Source organism: Mauremys reevesii, linkage group 22 (assembly GCF_016161935.1).
Source record: "Mauremys reevesii isolate NIE-2019 linkage group 22, ASM1616193v1, whole genome shotgun sequence".
NCBI classification, from domain to species: domain Eukaryota; kingdom Metazoa; phylum Chordata; order Testudines; family Geoemydidae; genus Mauremys; species Mauremys reevesii.
The window spans coordinates 21,928,780-21,946,224 of NC_052644.1; the positions used below are offsets into that span (position 1 = coordinate 21,928,780).

Here is a 17,445-nt window from a genome sequence, read left to right on the forward strand (position 1 = left end):
CTCCCAGCCCCCCCTGCTCTAACCACTAGACCCCACTCCCCTCCCACAGCTGGGGAGAGGACCCAGGCGTCCGGCACCCGGCCCTCCCAGAGTGGCAGGCTGGGAGTGGCTGGTCTGTGTCCCGGCTCTTGGCTAATGGAATCCAGACCCCGCAGCATCTCGGTGGATGGGGGCGGGGGGGGTCCCCTACCCTGGGAGCTCCCTGCCCCCGCCCCCTCCTTGTTCACAAGCAGCTCCCCCTCCACGGGGCATCTCCCAGCCCCCACCTCTGCAAAGTGCCCCTCACTCCCGACCCGCAGCCCTGCTAGCCCAGCCCTGCTGGTGCCCCTCACTCCCGACCTACAGCCCCCCCCAGCCCCACCGGTGCCCCTCACTCCCGACCCGCAGCCCCCCGCTATTCCACCCACCTGACGCTGCAGGGCCCCTGTGCAGACGGACGAGGTCCCCGCGCCGTCGATCCTTCCCCCACGCGCCTTCGGGTTTCAACATGAGAAGTTAATCAGCCGTCGCAGCGCGCGGGGCTGGAATTCGCGTTTCCGGGCTGCCAGGGAATGGCAGGCCCGGGGGGGTGGAGGGAGCGTGTGTGCGGGGGGGGGACACCGCCCCCTTCCATCGCTGAGCTATTGGGGCCCAGCGGGGTGGGGTGGGGTCCGCCAGCAGGGAGGGTGAGGGGCTGGGCGGGGAGCCGGGGGAAGGGGTGGGGGGCTGGAGACAGGTAGACAGGCAGCCTGCAGCCGGAGAGGGGGAGGGTGGAAATCTGCCTTGGGGGGGGAGGCCCCCCCCCTTTCCCCGCACGCCCCTCACCTGATCCAGGTCTGGCTTCAATTACAGGCAGGCACACACACACCCACCCCCAGCCACCTAGACACGTGTGTGTGCGTGTGTGGGGGTAACCGGCTCCTTTGTGTGTGAGACCAGCCCTGGGGGGCGGGGGCTGTCTGTAAGGGGCAGATCCCAATACCTGTCCCAATCCAGAGTCACCCCCGCCCCCGTCTGCCACAAGGGCAGGGCTGGGGTCAATCCGGAGTGACTCCTGTTCACAGTGGAGTCAGGGCCAGGTTCTGATCTCAGCTCCACCTGGGGTCAATCTGGAGTCACTCCTGTTCACAGTGGGGTCAGGGCCAGGTTCTGAGCTCAGCTCCACCTGGGGTCAATCTGGAGTCACTCCTGTTCACAGTGGGGTCAGAGCCGGGTTCTGATCTCAGCTCCCCCAGGGTCAGTCCAGAGCCACCCCAGGCTGCACTGGGAGCGAGGGTGGGCTCTTATCTCAGCCCCGCTCTGCCGGGGTGTGACCCACCCCCCACTGCCAAGCCCAGACTCCCCCCGCACGGCGCCGGAGCCAGTTACGCGCCGGTCCCTGGTGCGGCTGATCTGCGACCCAGAGCCCGGCAGGCCCAGCCGGCGGCAGGTGGGTGCAGAGGGGGGAGGGGGAGATACAAAGACTTGGGATTAGCTCAGGTTGCAAAAATGCAGGAAGGAAACTGGCTTATCCCCTCCCCCCGCAACAGCCAGGCTCCCCCCTGCTCTGGGGCCAGATGGGAACCAGCGCCCCCTAGAGGGGACAAGCCCCATGCCCCATTCTCCGCCCCCCCCAACCTCAACAAAGCAGCCCCCTGCTTTCAGCCCTAGCCACCTGCCTGGAGGCCCTGCCCTGCCCGGCTCCTGCTTTTCACCTCCCTTTTGTGCTCTGAACACCGGCCGGTCGCGGAGCCGAGGACTCGAGGGAGGCCGGAGACTCGCAGCAGACAGTGCAGCGCTGAGCCGGGCTGAAGCTAGGGGGAAAGACCTGGATCGTCAGCAGTTCAAAAAAGCCAAGCTAGGAAACTCGGTGCAAGCAAAAAGTTGGTTCAAAGACCCTCAGAGCGCCCGGCAGCCGGGAACTGCAGGCGCAACCTTTGCAAATACCCGCCGAGGCTGCGGTACCAGCATCTGTCGTCGGAAAAAGCCCTGGGACCTTCCACGCCAAAAGACCGTCCGAGCGCGCGCAAAGCCGGAGAGGTTGCGAATGAACGATCCCTTGTCACGGCGACGACGCGCCTTCCGCGAGCGGCGTGTTCATCTCCCCCTCCCGCCGCTGTTTGAAAAACCTAGGAAATCACCAGCCCAAAAACTTCGTTAAAAAAAAAGAAAGAAAAGAAAAAACAAACGCTTGCAAAACGCTCGGCAGCCTGAGAGTCGGAGATTGCAAATTAACTCCCCGTCTGTTTTCTACGCTGTGCCGGCGTTTGGCTGGCCGGTCCCTGTCGGCTGTCAGTTTTACTTCAAACCTAGGCACCGGGGTATGGTTTAAAAGACCGTTGGCGTGCAAGTAAAGGGGACTCATGGGGGCTGGGTGGTTTCTATTAGGTTTTTTTCCCCGTCCGCTTTTCATTTAAAAAAAACAACAACAAAACCCTAGGAAATCCCGAGGCCAAAACGTCGTGAAAGGAACCTCAGAGCTGCAAAGTGAAGGCAGGAAAACGGCAGATTAACTTGCGGGCGGCAGAACTGGCCAATTCTGCTCTTGCCTGGCCAGGTTTGTATTTACTTGTTTGGTTTCTTTGTTTTTTAGTCTTTTTCCCTCTTTTCTTAAATAAAACCCAACCCCAAACCCGTAGGACGTTCCCTGCCACACACTTTGTTATAAGGAGATTTAGGCTGCCGGGGGAGCTGTGCATTTCAGTGGGGGCGGGGGGGGGTGCTTCTCTTGTGGGAGGGGTTGTGTGGGTGGGGGGATGGGATGTGAACGCAGCAGGGCGTGTGCCGTTGGTGGGTGCGGTGGGATGTCTAGGTCTATTGGTGTGCGACCCTATTGTGGGTTGGATCGGCCGGGGCGTGTGTGAGCTGTTGGGGTGTGTTGGGTGGGACGTGTTGCAGTGTGTTCAGTTTGGGGGGGACCCTGAGAACCCCTCAACGGCAGCTGTTCTGTAACAGGACCTCCTGTCCAAGGTCTGACAAACTCGCCGCACTTAACTCCCTGCTTCAGGAGGTTACGGGACAAACCTTTTACAGCCAGGTGCCGACCAAAGGGGCCACCCGGGTCTCTGCAGGGCGGAGGCAAGCGAGACACGTCCCTCTGGGAATCCAGCCTCGCCGGGCAGCCACGTGTCCATGACCCCGCCCCGAGCCGGGACCCATGGCTGTTGCCAGCCTGCGTGCCGGCCCCCGATGTTACAGCTCGTCCGCCCTGCCCATCCAAAGCCAGCCTGGCTTCTGGCCCCAATCCCCCAGCTCCCCAGAGACGCATCCCACCGGCCCCTCGCAGAGATGGTGAAATCCGCAGCCATCGCCTGAGGACTTCTCCAGCTGAGAAGGGGATGTCCCCAAAGAGCCGATGCCACTAGCCACGAATCAGGGGCCAGGGTGGGCACCAAACTGCCCCCCCTTGTTTGCTCCTCAGCCGCAGGACGGCCCCCCGCTGCCCTTCCCACCAGCCCCGGCCGCGGAAACGGGGCATCCGCGTGGCTGGGAAATACCCAGAGCAGAGACACCGGCTCCCATCAGCTGCTTCAGTTACTGAATCCATGGGCCTGAGGCCCCTCGAGTCTGGACCCCGGTGGTCCCATGGGGGGGAGACACCCCGTTACCCTGGGAAATGGGCCCCCAGCCCACCCCAGCTGGCCGTTCGGGGACGTCGTCCGGCAGGCGCCCGGCCCGTTGGGTCTCTGCGAAGCGTGGTCGGATTTTGGTTTCTGGGTAACCCTCTGGCGTCACTGTGACAACTCTTCCGACTGTCCCACAGCCCTGCCCCAGACCCCGACCCCGGGCCCCCCCGCGCAGCGCCCCCTCCCCGCCCGCCAGGGCCCGAGCTGGGATCCGCGTGGATTATCTCGTAGCCCTCTGGGGATTATGGTTTTGACAGATTCACAGCGGAGCATCTCCCCTGCACCCGCACACGTTAAACCGCCGGCAGGGCTGGGGGAGACTGGGCCGGTGGGAGCAGGGGGCTGCGGGTCGGGAGTGAGGGGCACTGGCAGGGTTCAGGGGCGGGGAGCCCAGGGCAGGGGCTGCGGGTCGGGAGTGAGGGGCACCAGCTAAGGACCCAGACCCTCCTAGGGAGTCCAGGGAGGCGGTTTCCATGGCGCCCCAGGGAGCCCCCCCCACGTTACCATGACGAACGAGGTCAGTTTCCTTCCCCATCCAGGGAGGAAACAGCCCCTGGGACGGGAGTTTCCTCCCTGCAGGGCCCCATCCTCCTCCAGCTGGGGGCCCTGACCTCTGACCTCTGACCTCCAAACCCGGAGCACTGTGAAGGCAGAAGTGGGCGAGGGATCCCGGCAGCCGCAGGGGTCCCCCAGCCCCCAGAGGGGCCAAGTCCCGGTGCCGGGTGAGGGGGTCCCTGCAGCAGTGTCCCCAGCAGGGGGCGCTGGGCTGTGGGGAACCAGGAGCAGCAGGGTTGCTGGGCTGTGGGGAGCGGGGTGGGGGATCAGCAGGGGGCGCTGGACTGTGGGGAGGGGGGCGGAGGTCAATAGGGGTGCTGGGCTCCGGGGAGCAGGGCGGGGGGCTCAGCAGGGGGCACTGGGCTGTGGGGAACCAGGAGCAGCAGGGTTGCTGGGCTGTGGGGAGGGGGCGGAGGTCAGCAGGGGGCTGTGACAGGGAATCCCCCAGGGCTGGAGGGGTGCAGGGTCTCAGACACACAGTTCTGATCCCAGCCGGCTGCGGAACCCCAGCGTGGTACCTCCCAGCCAGATGTGCTTCCCCCAGCCCGCTCACCTCAGGGGCCGCCCAGATGTTCTGCAGATGCTGCGAGAAACCTCTGGCTTCCAAACCTGCTCATTGTCTCAGGGGCCCCACAGCCTGTCCCCCCCTGACTGCGGGGGGAGGGGAGTAATGGGTTACAGCGGGGTGGGGAGGGGCTGGGAACCAGGACACCTGGGTTCCATTGCTGCTCTGGATTTGAGTAACCCCCAAGCCCACACCCGGATCCACTTATCCAGGGGAGCAGTGACCTGCTGTGGGTCACGGCTTTCACCGCTGCCATCCCCTGGTGTGAGGCTGGAGGAGGGAAGGGTGGGCACTGCTGTGGGGAAGCTCGCAGCACTGGGCCCCCCCCTGACTGAACACTGCTGGGACGCTGGGTTTTGGCTCCTGGTTCCTTCACCACCACCCTGCTGGTTACACCCTCCCGCCAGGTAACGACCCCAAGCCAGGCAGACCGGGGGGGAGGCGGGGGGGGTGAATGTCGGGTCTTTATGGCTGGAAATCACAATCTGGCCTGTAAAAGCACCAGACGCAGGAATGGGGGGAAGGGGGAGTGGCAGCTGCGGGGACCTGGGAACCCAGGATTCCTGGGTTCTTTCCCTGGCTCGGGGAGGGGAGGGGAGGGGGGGCTAGTGGTTAGGGCAGGGGCGGGAGGGGAGAGGGCACCACAGGGAAATGAGCACAGCAGTAAATTACCCCCAATGGGGACTGGAGCAATCAACACCCGTTACCTAGCGATCCCCATACGCCCCATCCAGTTACCCCAATACCCCTCTGCTCCCCCCACCCCCATCCAGTTACCCCCATATCGCCCCTGCTGCCCCATCCCCATCCCGTTACCCCCTGTGACAAAGTGGGACAGTTCTTAATGTTTCCTCTGAACGCTGGGTGGGTGCCTCAGTTTCCCCTGTGCTGTTCTTAAGTCTCTAGGTGGTGGGATAAAGGCCAGTGCACATAAATGGCCGACACTCTGTCTCCTGGCAACTAATGGCCGGGCCCCTTCCCCCCCTGCATGAGGATGCTCAAGGTGCTGGAGAACAAAGAGGTCAGGTGACCTCCTGGCCCGGGAAAAGGGCTGAGCAGAGGGGAGGGGCTGTGGGGTGAGTCAGTCTGGGGCTGGCTGGGTACGAGGCGCGAGGGCAGACGTGGGGGTCTGGCTCCCTGCCCCCCAGAATGGACCCGGCCGAGGGGTCCGGATCGCGGTACCTACAAGCTCTGTGTTAGACCCTGTTCCTGTCATCGAATAAACCTCTGTGTTACCGGCCGGCTGAGAGTCACGTCTGCCTGCGGAGTGGGGGGGCAGGACCCTGTGGCCCCCCAGGACCCTGCTGGGGGGGACTCGCTGTGGGAAGCGCATGGGGGGCAGAGGATGCTGAATGCTCCAAGGAGAGACCCAGGAGGTGAAGCCCAGTCTGCTCCAAGGGAGAGGAGGCTCCCCAGAGTCCTGCCTGGCTTGGTGGGGAGCAGCTCCAGAGCATCGCCCGGGGGCTCCGTGACACCCCCATGCCCCCCGATCCCCCAACCCATATCTCCCGTGCTCCCCCCACCACCATCCAGTTACCCCCATACCCCCTGCTCCCCCGACACCATCTACCCATCCCCATACCCCCACCCCCTCTATCTATCTATCCCCACACACACCCTCTATCTATCCCCACACCCCCCTCCATCTATCTATCTATCCCCACACCCATCTCTATCTATCTATCTATCTATCCCCACACCCCTCTCTATCTATCTATCTATCTATCCCCATCCACCCCCTCTATCTATCTATCCCCATCCACCCCCTCTATCTATCTATCTATCCCTCCACCCCCTCTATCTATCTATCTATCCCCATCCACCCCATCTATCTATACCCACACATCTCCTCTATCTATATATCTATCTATCCCCACACACCCCATCTATCTATCTATCTATCTATCTATCTATCTATCTATCTATCTATCCCCACACCCCCCTCTATCTATCTATCCCCATCCACCCCCTCTATCTAGCTCTCCAGGGCCTCACACCCCTGGGGGCAGTGTTTGGGGGGCAGATCTCGGCTGACGTGCCCATGGGGCACCGAGGCCAGCGGGTTGGGATGGGAGGGGCCCAGCCGGGTGGGGGCTCGTGGGGCCCGGATCTGCCATGGCCACTGGCGGGGGCTCAGGCCCTTCTGCCCTTCCCCCCATCGCTTGGCCCACCTCCCTCCCTGTCCCTCTGTCTGTCCCTGCCTCTGGCCACTCCCTCCACCGCCCCCTCCATGCCCCACCTCTTAATGCCGCCCCCCCCTGACCCGTGCCGCGCAGGGACACAAACTGGCCCCTGTGTCTGCCCCATGGGGCGACGCACCAGTCCCCCCCCCCCCCGAGCCAGGCCACGCTGCTGTACCTTTAAATACCCCCCTCCCTCCGGCCTCCGGCATCCCGGCTATTTTGCCAGCCTAAATTTAAACCCTGCCACCTCAGCAGGACAGACGGACGGACTCCGCCCCCCCCCAGCAAAGAGCAGGGGAGGAATCGGTCACCCTGGATGCCCTCCGCTCCCCTCCCTGCCCAGGCACCAGGCCGGGCTGCAATCGTCGCATGAACTCCCCGGGTCCCTTCACCGTGGCTTGGCCGATTTACCCCAGCCAGGGGTGGGGGGCGGCTCCGGGGCTGCGGGGGGCATCCCTCCCGGGTTACGCCAGCTGCAGAGATGAAGGCGGGGGGACATGGACCGTTGCCCCATCGCGGCCGTTCCCACCCGGCAGCGGTGCAATGGGCTCACGCCTGATTTCCACCCCTACCCCAGACCGGGGCAGGCTGCGGAGTGGGGCTGGATCCCACCCCCGGTTTCCGTTCAGGCCGTGGGGCGGGCTGGGGGCAGAGCAGTGAGACACCAGACGCTCCCATCCCTCCTTTGCAATAAATAACATGGCAGGCGGGTTTATTGGCGATCAGGGCAGGCCAGTGTCTCTTCACACCGAGATGCAGGAGAGTGGTGGAGGGGCCGGGTCCAGGGGAAGGCGGGGCGCACGGGACGAAGTCTCATGAGGGGGGAGCAGCTTGAAGTCCGGAGGCGGCCGGGGGAGAATCCGGCCCCGTGAGATCCAGAGCCTCGCAGAGGAGAGGTACAAACTCTGGATCCAGCCCCTCTCCCCATCCCTGCCCCCAGCTCTTCAGGGCCCAGCATGAGTCCCCGTGGGGTCGGGAAGTCACTGCACCATTCTATGCCTCAGTTTCCCCATCGGTAAGGTGGGGAGGATGAGCCTTCTCCTTAGTCCGCTCAGACCATGAAGTCTTCAGGGCGGTAGCTGCCTCTTGGTGGTGGTCTGGGCAGCACCCGGCCCAACAGGGCTCTGATCTCGGCCGGGGTCTGTGCAGCGCCTAGCACGACGGGGCCCTGATTTTGGTCAGGGTCTGGCAGCGCATGGCACCACAGCGCCCTGATTCGGCCCCAACCCTCTTCCGAGAAATAATCTGCAATTAAAAATAAATAAAGCCCAAAGCTCAGGGGCCGACGTGCGAAGTCCTGCAGGCGTTGGGGGGGGGAGCCCTTTCTGTGCAAGGCCCCCGCATCCGGAGAAGACCCGGATCGGCCGGACTGCAGGCCCCTGCGTCTGGAGCCCCGTTTAAGAAGTGGCCGTTCCTTGCAAAGCACCTGGGAAGCGGAGACCCAGCGCCTGGGACAGTGCATCCTGCGGTCAAGAGTCCAGTCTCCAGGCTGGCGTCTGCTCTAACCGTCCCAAGCTGAACGGACTGAGAGCTCAGTTGCTCCTGGCGGGGCAGCAGTTCCCGGGACGTTTGGGGCTGGGCAAGGAGCGCTGGCTGGGGTCCCTCCGGAGTAGCCGCTCAGAGCGAGGCCCTGGTGGGGTGGCCCTGGGTCCCTCCAGGAAGGGGGCACCATGTGGGGGATCTATGGCTGCCCTGGGTGCGTTGCGGGTCTGGGTTGTGTGGTCCACGGTGCTTTCGGGGTGGCCCAACAGATGTGCTGCCCGCCCGGACGATCCGCCAGCGGGACGCTCAGCCCAGCCGTGACACCATGGGGGACCACAAGGTCATACAACGGTTAGAGCAGTAACTACTCACGGGCACATATGCCCTGTCGTTCCTGCTCGTTTGCACCCTAATTGTGCTGTAGGCCCCACCCGCCCCTCGCACACACACCCCGACAGGCCTTTCTCTTCACAACATTTACACTCATCCTGTTCCTGGTGCCACTGTCCTCTCCGACCCAGCATTTAAGACCATTGAAACGAAAATTAAGACAACGAATGAGGGAGGTGGCCTGGAGCCAGGAGGACAATGAGGATGGGGGGAAAGAGATTTCTCTCTCTCCATCCCATGTCCCTCTTCTCCTACTCTGTGCTGCCCTCCAGCTCGCTGGGTGTTTCTGTGCGTGGCAAACACCAATGTTTAAGACTTAGGACTCCCCTGGGCTTCTCTTTCCCCGCCTCAGCTTGCCCATTAGCTTGGGACAAGCCGGAGGTATGTGATTCTGGGGGTACGGCAAGCCGGGGACGTCTGGGTGGCCCCCGAACTCCTGGGGGATGCACCTGCACTCTGTGGGAGGTGTCAGCTTTGCAGGGTCTGGGGGAAAACATTTGATTGGGAGGGGTTTGGATTGGGTTGGAAAAGGACCAGAAGGGGACTGAGTTGGGTTGGGGGACTGAGTAGAACTGAGTTGTGTAGGGTTGGGAGGGGACTGGACTGCGTTGGGTTGGGAATGGACTGGGCTGGGTTGGGTTGGGAGGGGGTTGAGTTGCGTAGGTTTGCTGGGGACTGGATTGCATTGGGTTGGGAGGGGATTGAGTTGTGTAGGGTTGTGGGGGACTGGACTGCGTTGGGTTGGGTTGGGAACGGGCTGGGTGGAGTTGGAAGAGGATTGAGTTGCATAGGGTTGGGGGGGACTGGACTGCGTTGGGTTGGGTTGGGAACGGGCTGGGTGGAGTTGGAAGGGGATTGAGTTGCGTAGGGTTGGGGGGGACTGGACTGCATTGGGTTGGGTTGGGAATGGGCTGGGTGGAGTTGGAAGGGGATTGAGTTGCGTAGGGTTGCAGGGGAATGGACTGCATTGGGTTGGGTTGGGAACGGGCTGGGTGGAGTTGGAAGAGGATTGAGTTGCGTAGGGTTGGGGGGGACTGGACTGTGTTGGGTTGGGTTGGGAACGAACTGGACTGGGTTGGGAGGGGATTGAGTTGCGTAGTGTTGCGGGGGACTGGACTGTGTTGGGTTGGGAGCAGATTGAGTTGCGTAGGGTTGCGGGGGACTGGACTGCGTTGGGTTGGGGATGGACTGGACTGGGTTGGGAGGGGATTGAGTTGCGTAGGGTTGCGGGGGACTGGACTGCGTTGGGTTGGGTTGGGAACGGACTGGACTGGGTTGGGAGGGGATTGAGTTGCGTAGGGTTGTGGGGGACTGGACTGCGTTGGGTTGGGGACGGACTGGACTGGGTTGGGAGGGGATTGAGTTGCGTACGGTTGCGGGGGACTGGACTGCGTTGGGTTGGGAGCAGATTGAGTTGCGTAGGGTTCCGGGGGACTGGACTGCGTTGGGTTGGGGACCGACTGGACTGGGTTGGGAGGGGATTGAGTTTGGAGTGTTGCGGGGACTGGGCTGGGTTGGGTTGGGAGGGGATTGAGTTGTGTAGGGTTGCGGGGGACTGGACTGCGTTGGGTTGGGGACGGATTGGACTGGGTTGGGAGGGGATTGAGTTGCGTAGGGTTGTGGGGGACTGGACTGCGTTGGGTTGGGGACAGACTGGACTGGGTTGGGAAGAGATTGAGTTGCGTAGGGTTGCAGGGGACTGGACTGCATTGGGTTGGGAACGGACTGGGCTGGGTTGGGTTGGGAGGGGATTGAGTTGCGTAGGGTTGTGGGACTGGAGGGTCCTGGACTGCGTTGGGTTGGGGACAAGCTGAGTGACCCACTGAGTTAAGTCGAGGCTGAGCTGGGGCACCAGCGTGGAGCTCGCCCTTATGGACGCCGTGAGCCAAGTTTTCTTCTCTTTGCTTGGCCCGTTTTGTGGAAGGGCCGACGCCTTTGAGCCCAGCTTACCAGGCAAACGTCTCCAGGGGAGATCCGCCCTGCACCTGGTGGGGGCAGGAAGGAGACATGGCAGAAGCAACCATCCCGGCCCCAGCTTTGAATCTGCCCCCATGGGAGAGGCCAGGTGGGCTGGGCATGTCCCTAGTTGAGGTGTGGAGCTGAGGAGAAGGATGGCTCCCAAAGTGGGACACGGGGGTGGGAGGATTCCACTGAACGGGAGACAACCCCAGTCCAGCACGTGAAACACAGTCACAATGTCCCCGGGGCTCTGGCCGCCTCCCCAGCCCCTGCCCCTGCCCCTGGCCCTCCACCTCTCCAACGGCTGGGATTGTATTGCCCTGCAAAGCTCGCTGAGATACCTTGGCAAGAAGCCTTCCCTTATTTATCCCCACGCTTGCTATTTGGGGCTCGGTGGCGTGGGGTATGTTCCAGGGCGCTCTCCAGCAGATGTAACCCGAGAACATGCTGAGGTGAGCTCAGCAAGTGCCCCGGGGCCAGCTGCTCTCAGTCAGGGAGCTGGAGACGGGACTGGGGGGGCGGGGGAGGCGTCCGTACTGGGCCGGCTGCATCCAGAGCTTTCTGGCCAGGTGAGGGGGGGCAGTATCCATGCCAGGAGACACCCCTCACTCCCTCGCCCCTCTCTGGTTAGAAGCAGAGTGGCCAAAACCAGGACCCAATCTCGTCTCCCACCGCCCAAGAGAGGTGCCGAGGAGCGGTGGGGGCGGCGGGTCGGAAATTGGGTGGGGAGAGGTGCCAGCAGGTTCACACCTGGGTCACCAGGCCCCGGTTGGGTTGCTGGGGCTCCAACAGGACCGGCTGGCTGCTGGCCGAGGCCACCATCCCATCCAGGAGCCGGCAGTTGGGCAGCGCCAGGGCCCCATCTCCACAGTACGTGTCTTCCTTGCCGCAGGCCTTCTCCCGGCGGGCGGGCACCAGCGGGGAGGGCAGGTGGCCAGGGCAGCCGGCCACGTGGACGTACTGGCCCTGCTCCTCGCCTTCCGTCTCCCGGTGGTAGAAGTAGGAGAAGTTGGAGACGATGACGGGCACCGGGAGGGAGATGGTGAGGACCCCGGCGATGGCGCACAGCGAGCCCACGATCTTCCCGCCCACCGTCACGGGGGACATGTCCCCATAGCCCACCGTGGTCATGGTGACCACGGCCCACCAGAAGGCCTCAGGGATGCTGGTGAAGTTGGTCTCGGCGTGGTCGGCCTCGGCGAAGTAGACGGCGCTGGAGAAGAGGATGACGCCGATGAAGAGGAAGAAGATGAGCAAGCCCAGCTCCCGCATGCTGGCTTTGAGGGTCTGGCCCAGGATCTGCAGCCCCTTGGAGTGGCGCGAGAGCTTGAAGATGCGGAAGACCCTGACCAGCCGGATGACCCGGAGGATGGCCAGCGACATGGCCGGCTGGCCCACCCCCCGCTGCCGGGCGAACTCCGTGCCCAGCGCCACGAAGTAGGGGATGATGGCCACGAAGTCGATCATGTTCATGATGTCCTTGAAGAAGGCCGGCTTGCTGGGGCTGGCCAGGAACCGCACCGCCAGCTCGAAGGAGAACCAGCAGATGCAGATGGTCTCGACGATGAAGAAGGGGTCGTCCAGCTGGCTCTTGGGGGCGTGCACGTGGCTGCTGTTGGCCCGGTGATGGGGGATCTGGGGGGGACACGTGAAGGAGGAAGGGGTCAGGGGGAAACCCAGCTGGCCTGCGGCACTGCAGCAGGGGGCTGGGTGGGTGGTGCAGCGGGGAGGGGGTGGCATGCAGCCCAGGTCATCCCCGCCTCCCCGCAGGGAATCCCCCGTCAGCCCCCCAGCTGCATCAGCAAATTGACATCAATTGGGACGAGGTGCGGGGAGGTCACCCAGCCCGGAGGGTGGGAGGGGGCGGAGGGGGCTGGGTGGCTCGCACCGCACAGGACCCACACAGCCAGGCCAGTCAGCACCATCCCTGACCCAGCCTGCCATGAACCAGGCCCCCCGCGAGCAGGCAGGACTCCTGGGCTCTCTCCCAGCTCTGGGAAGGGGGGTGGGGGGCAGGGGATGCTGGAATTTTAGGGGGTCCCCCTTTCCTCCCACCCACCGGCAGCGAGATGTCCCTCTTGTCCCAGAACTCGAACAGGATCTCCAGGCAGAGGAGAAGCTGGGATGGGGTTGGTGGTGGGATGGAGGGAACACAGGGCCAGGCAGCGGGCACACAGCAGGGTGGTGGAGCTGCAGGGGGGGCAGCGGGCACACAGCAGGGTGATGGAGCCATGAAGAGGGGGGCAGCGGGCACACAGCAGGGCGGTGGAGCTGCAGGGGGGGCAGCGGGCACACAGCAGGGTGATGGAGCCATGGGGAGGAGGGCAGCGGGCACACAGCAGGGCGATGGAGCCATGAAGAGGGGGGCAGCGGGCACACAGCAGAGCGGTGGAGCTGTGGGGGGGCAGCGGGCACACAGCAGGGCGGTGGAGCCAGGGGGAGGGGGCCGCCTGCACCCACCAGGGCGATCGGGCCATGGGGAGGGGGCAGCAGGCACACAGCAGGGTGATGGAGCTAGGGGGCAGCGGGCACACAGCAGGGTGGTGGAGCTAGGGGCAGCGGGCACACAGCAGGACGGAGGAGCGGCAGCGGGCACACAGCAGGGTGGTGGAGCCCTGGGGCGGGGGCCAGCGGGCCCACCGCAGGGTGTTGGAGCCATGGGGAGGGGTCAGCGGGCACACAGCAGGACGGAGGAGCCATGGGGAGGGGGGCAGCGGGCACACAGCAGGACGGAGGAGCCGTGGGGAGGAGGGCAGCGGGCACACAGCAGGGCGATGGAGCCATGAAGAGGGGGGCAGCGGGCACACAGCAGGGTGATGGAGCCTTGGTGAGGGGGGCAGCAGGCACACAGCAGGGTGATGGAGCCGTGGGGAGGGGGGCCGCCGGCACACAGCAGGGTGATGGAGCTAGGGGGCAGCGGGCACACAGCAGGGTGGTGGAGCTAGGGGCAGCGGGCACACAGCAGGACGGAGGAGCCGCAGGGTCCGGCAGCGGGCACACAGCAGGGTGATGGAGCCATGGGGAGGGGGGCAGCGGGCACACAGCAGGGCGGTGGAGCCATGGGGAGGGGGGCAGCAGGCACACAGCAGGGTGATGGAGCCGTGGGGAGGGGGTCAGCGGGCACAGAGCAGGGCGATGGAGCCATGGGGAGGGGTCAGCGGGCACACAGCAGGGTGATGGAGCCGTGGAGGGGGCAGCGGGCACACAGCAGGACGGAGGAGCCGCAGGGTCCGGCAGCGGGCACACAGCAGGGTGGCGGAGCCATGGGGAGGGGGCAGCGGGCACACAGCAGGACGGAGGAGCCGCAGGGTCTGGCAGCGGGCACACAGCAGGGTGGTGGAGCCATGGGGAGGGGGGCAGCGGGCACACAGCAGGGTGCTGGAGCCATGGGGAGGGGGGCAGCGGGCACACAGCAGGGTGATGGAGCCATGGGGAGGGGGGCAGCGGGCACACAGCAGGGCGGTGGAGCCAGGGGGAGGAGGGCAGCGGCACACAGCCGGGCGGTGGAGCCATGGGGAGGGGGGCAGCGGGCACACAGCAGGGTGGTGGAGCCATGGGGAGGAGGGCAGCGGGCACACAGCAGGACGGAGGAGCCGCAGGGTCCGGCAGCGGGCACACAGCAGGGCGGTGGAGCCATGGGGAGGGGGGCAGCGGCACACAGCAGGGCGGTGGAGCCAGGGGGAGGGGGGCAGCAGGCACACAGCTGGGTGGTGGAGCCGTGGGGAGGAGGGCAGCGGCACACAGCAGGGCGAGGGAGCCATGGGGAGGGGGGCAGCGGGCACACAGCAGGACGGAGGAGCCGCAGGGTCCGGCAGCGGGCACACAGCAGGGTGGTGGAGCCATGGGGAGGAGGGCAGCGGGCACACAACAGGGCGGTGGAGCCGTGGGGAGGCGGGCAGCGGGAACACAGCAGCGCGGTGGAGCCGTGGGGAGGCGGGCAGCGGGCCCACAGCAGGGCGGTGGAGCTGCAGGGCTGGGCAGCAGGCACACAGCAGGGTGATGGAGCCATGGAGAGGGGGGCAGCGGGCACACAGCAGGGCGATGGAGCCATGGGGAGGAGGGCAGCGGGCACATAGCAGGGCGATGGAGCCATGGAGATGGGGGCAGCGGCTCACAGCAGGGTGATGGAGCCATGGAGAGGGGGGCAGCGGGCACACAGCAGGGCGGTGGAGCCATGGGGAGGAGGGCAGCAGGCACATAGCAGGGCGATGGAGCCATGGAGAGGGGGGCAGCGGCACACAGCATGGTAATGGAGCCATGGGGAGGAGGGCAGCGGGCACACAGCAGGGTGATGGAGCCGGGGGGAGGAGGGCAGCGGGCACAGAGCAGGGCGATGGAGCCATGGGGAGGGGTCAGCGGGCACACAGCAGGGCGATGGAGCCCTGGGGCGGGGTCAGCGGGCACACAGCCGGGCGGTGGAGCCAGGGGGAGGGGGGCAGCGGGCACACAGCAGGGGGATGGAGCCATGGGGAGGGGTCAGCGGGCACACAGCAGGGCGGTGGAGCCATGGGGAGGGGATCAGCGGGCACACAGCAGGGTGATGGAGCCGTGGGGAGGGGGTCAGCGGGCACACAGCAGGACGGAGGAGCCATGGAGATGGGGGCAGCGGGCACACAGCAGGACGGAGGAGCCGCAGGGTCCGGCAGCGGGCACACAGCAGGGTGGTGGAGCCATGGGGAGGGGGGCAGCAGGCACACAGCAGGGCGGTGGAGCCATGGGGAGGGGGGCAGCGGGCACACAGCAGGGCGGTGGAGCCGTGGGGAGGGCGGCAGCGGGCCCACAGCAGGGCGGTGGAGCCGTGGGGTGGGCGGCAGCGGGCACACAGCAGGGCGGTGGAGCCGTGGGGAGGAGGGCAGCGGGCACACAGCAGGGCGATGGAGCCGTGGGGAGGGGGGCAGCGGGCACACAGCAGGGCGGTGGAGCCATGGGGAGGGGGGCAGCGGGCACACAACAGGGCGGTGGAGCCGTGGGGAGGGCGGCAGCAGGCACACAGCAGGGCTGTGGAGCCGTGGGGAGGGGGGCAGCGGGCACACAGCAGGGCGCTGGAGCGGTGGGGAGGGGGGCAGCAGGCACACAACAGGGCGGTGGAGCCGTGGGGAGGAGGGCAGCGGGCACACAGCAGGGCGATGGAGCCTTGGGGTGGGGTCAGCGGGCACACAGCAGGGCGTTGGAGCTATGGGGAGGGGTCAGCGGGCACACAGCAGGGCGGTGGAGCCGTGGGGAGGGCGGCAGCAGGCACACAGCAGGGCGATGGAGCTGTGGGGAGGGGGGCAGTGGGCACACAGCAGGGCGCTCGAGCCTGGGGGAGGGGGGCAGCGGGCACACAGCAGGGCTGTGGAGCCGTGGGGAGGGCGGCAGCAGGCACACAGCAGGACGGTGGAGCCATGGAGAGGGGGGCAGCGGGCACACAGCAGGGTGATGGAGCCATGGGGAGGAGGGCAGCGGGCACACAGCAGGGCGATGGAGCCGTGGGGAGGGGGGCAGCGGGCACACAGCAGGGCTCTGGAGCTGCAGGGCTGGGCAGCGGGTGCGCAGCAGGGCGGTGGAGCCGCAGGGCCGGGCCCGCGAACCCCCTCGCTCACCGGCAGCGAAATGTCCCGCTCGTCCCGGAACTCGGGCAGCGTCTCGAGGCAGAAGATGACGATGGAGATGAGGATGACCAGCACGGAGATGATGGCGATGATGCGGGCGGCCTGCGAGCTCTCCGGGTACTCGAAGAGCAGCCAGACCTGCTTGAGGAACTCGGGCCCGGGCAGCGGGCGCTGCTCCTCCTGGACGAAGCCCTCGTCCTCCCGGAACTTGCTGAGCGCCTCCTCGCCCAGCTGGTAGAACTTCAGCTCCTCCAGGAAGATGTCGAGAGGGACGTTGGCGGGGCGCCGCAGCCGCCCGCCCGACTGGTAGTAGTAGAGGATGGAGTCGAAGCAGGGCCGGCTGCGGTCGAAGAAGAACTCGCTCCGCAGCGGGTCGTAGTAGCGGAGCCGGCGCCGGGGGTCGCCCAGCAGGGTGTTGGGGAACCGGAGCAGGGTCCTGGCCTGGGTCTCAAACCGCAGCCCCGCCACGTTGATCACCACCCGCTCGCAGCAGTCCCGGCGCAGGCACGGGACATAGGGGCCGGGCGCCTCGGCGGGTCCCCCCGCTGGCAGCGCCGGCTTCTCCATGGCGGGGGAGGTCAGGGCCCGGCAACGGTGGCCATGGGCCGGGACGGGGGGGTTCCCCACCGTGGGTGCCCCTGCTTCACTCTCCACTGATTCGCTCCCTCCCTCACACCGTGTTCCCCCCTCTCTTGGCCCCGATTCGCTTCCCCTTTCCCGCACTCAGCACGTACCCCCTCCTGCTCAGGCCCTGATTCGTTCCCACATTCACACCATATCTCCCCCCCCACCACAAACACACACACACATACACTCTCTTCTATTCTCACCCTTTCTTTTCTGCTCTGACAATTCCCTGCACCCCTCTTCTGCACCCCCCCAGCCCCTCCTGCTTTCTGAGCCCTGGATCTGTCTGTCCGTCCGTCCCTGAGGCCAAGGGCCGGGATCTCTGGCTGTAAACACGTTCCCAGCCCGGGGAGGTGTCATGTTCTCAGGACAGCTCTGACTTCCAGCGCCCCCGTGCCAAACCCCAGTGCCCGCCCCTACCCCTCTGCCCCTTCGGCTCCGAGGGCACTAAAAATAACAGGGGGGCAGACAGCTCCCAGGGATGATATGGAGGCAAGGGGTGGGAGCCA

The 17,445-nt window shown here is 65.6% G+C and overlaps 1 protein-coding gene across 1 annotated transcript; it reads right to left on the reverse strand.

Moving 5' to 3' along the window:
* Nucleotides 1-10,351: 10,351 nt before the first annotated feature.
* On the reverse strand, nt 10,352-17,044 carry KCNA7 (potassium voltage-gated channel subfamily A member 7). Its single transcript, XM_039510028.1, has 2 exons — nt 16,301-17,044; nt 10,352-12,353 (listed from the first exon to the last, which is right to left on the reverse strand). The coding sequence occupies exons 1-2, from the start codon at nt 16,874-16,876 to the stop codon at nt 11,463-11,465; spliced, it is 1,467 nt and encodes a 488-aa protein (XP_039365962.1). The 5' UTR covers nt 16,877-17,044; the 3' UTR covers nt 10,352-11,462.
* Between the last annotated feature and the right edge of the window lie 401 nt (nt 17,045-17,445).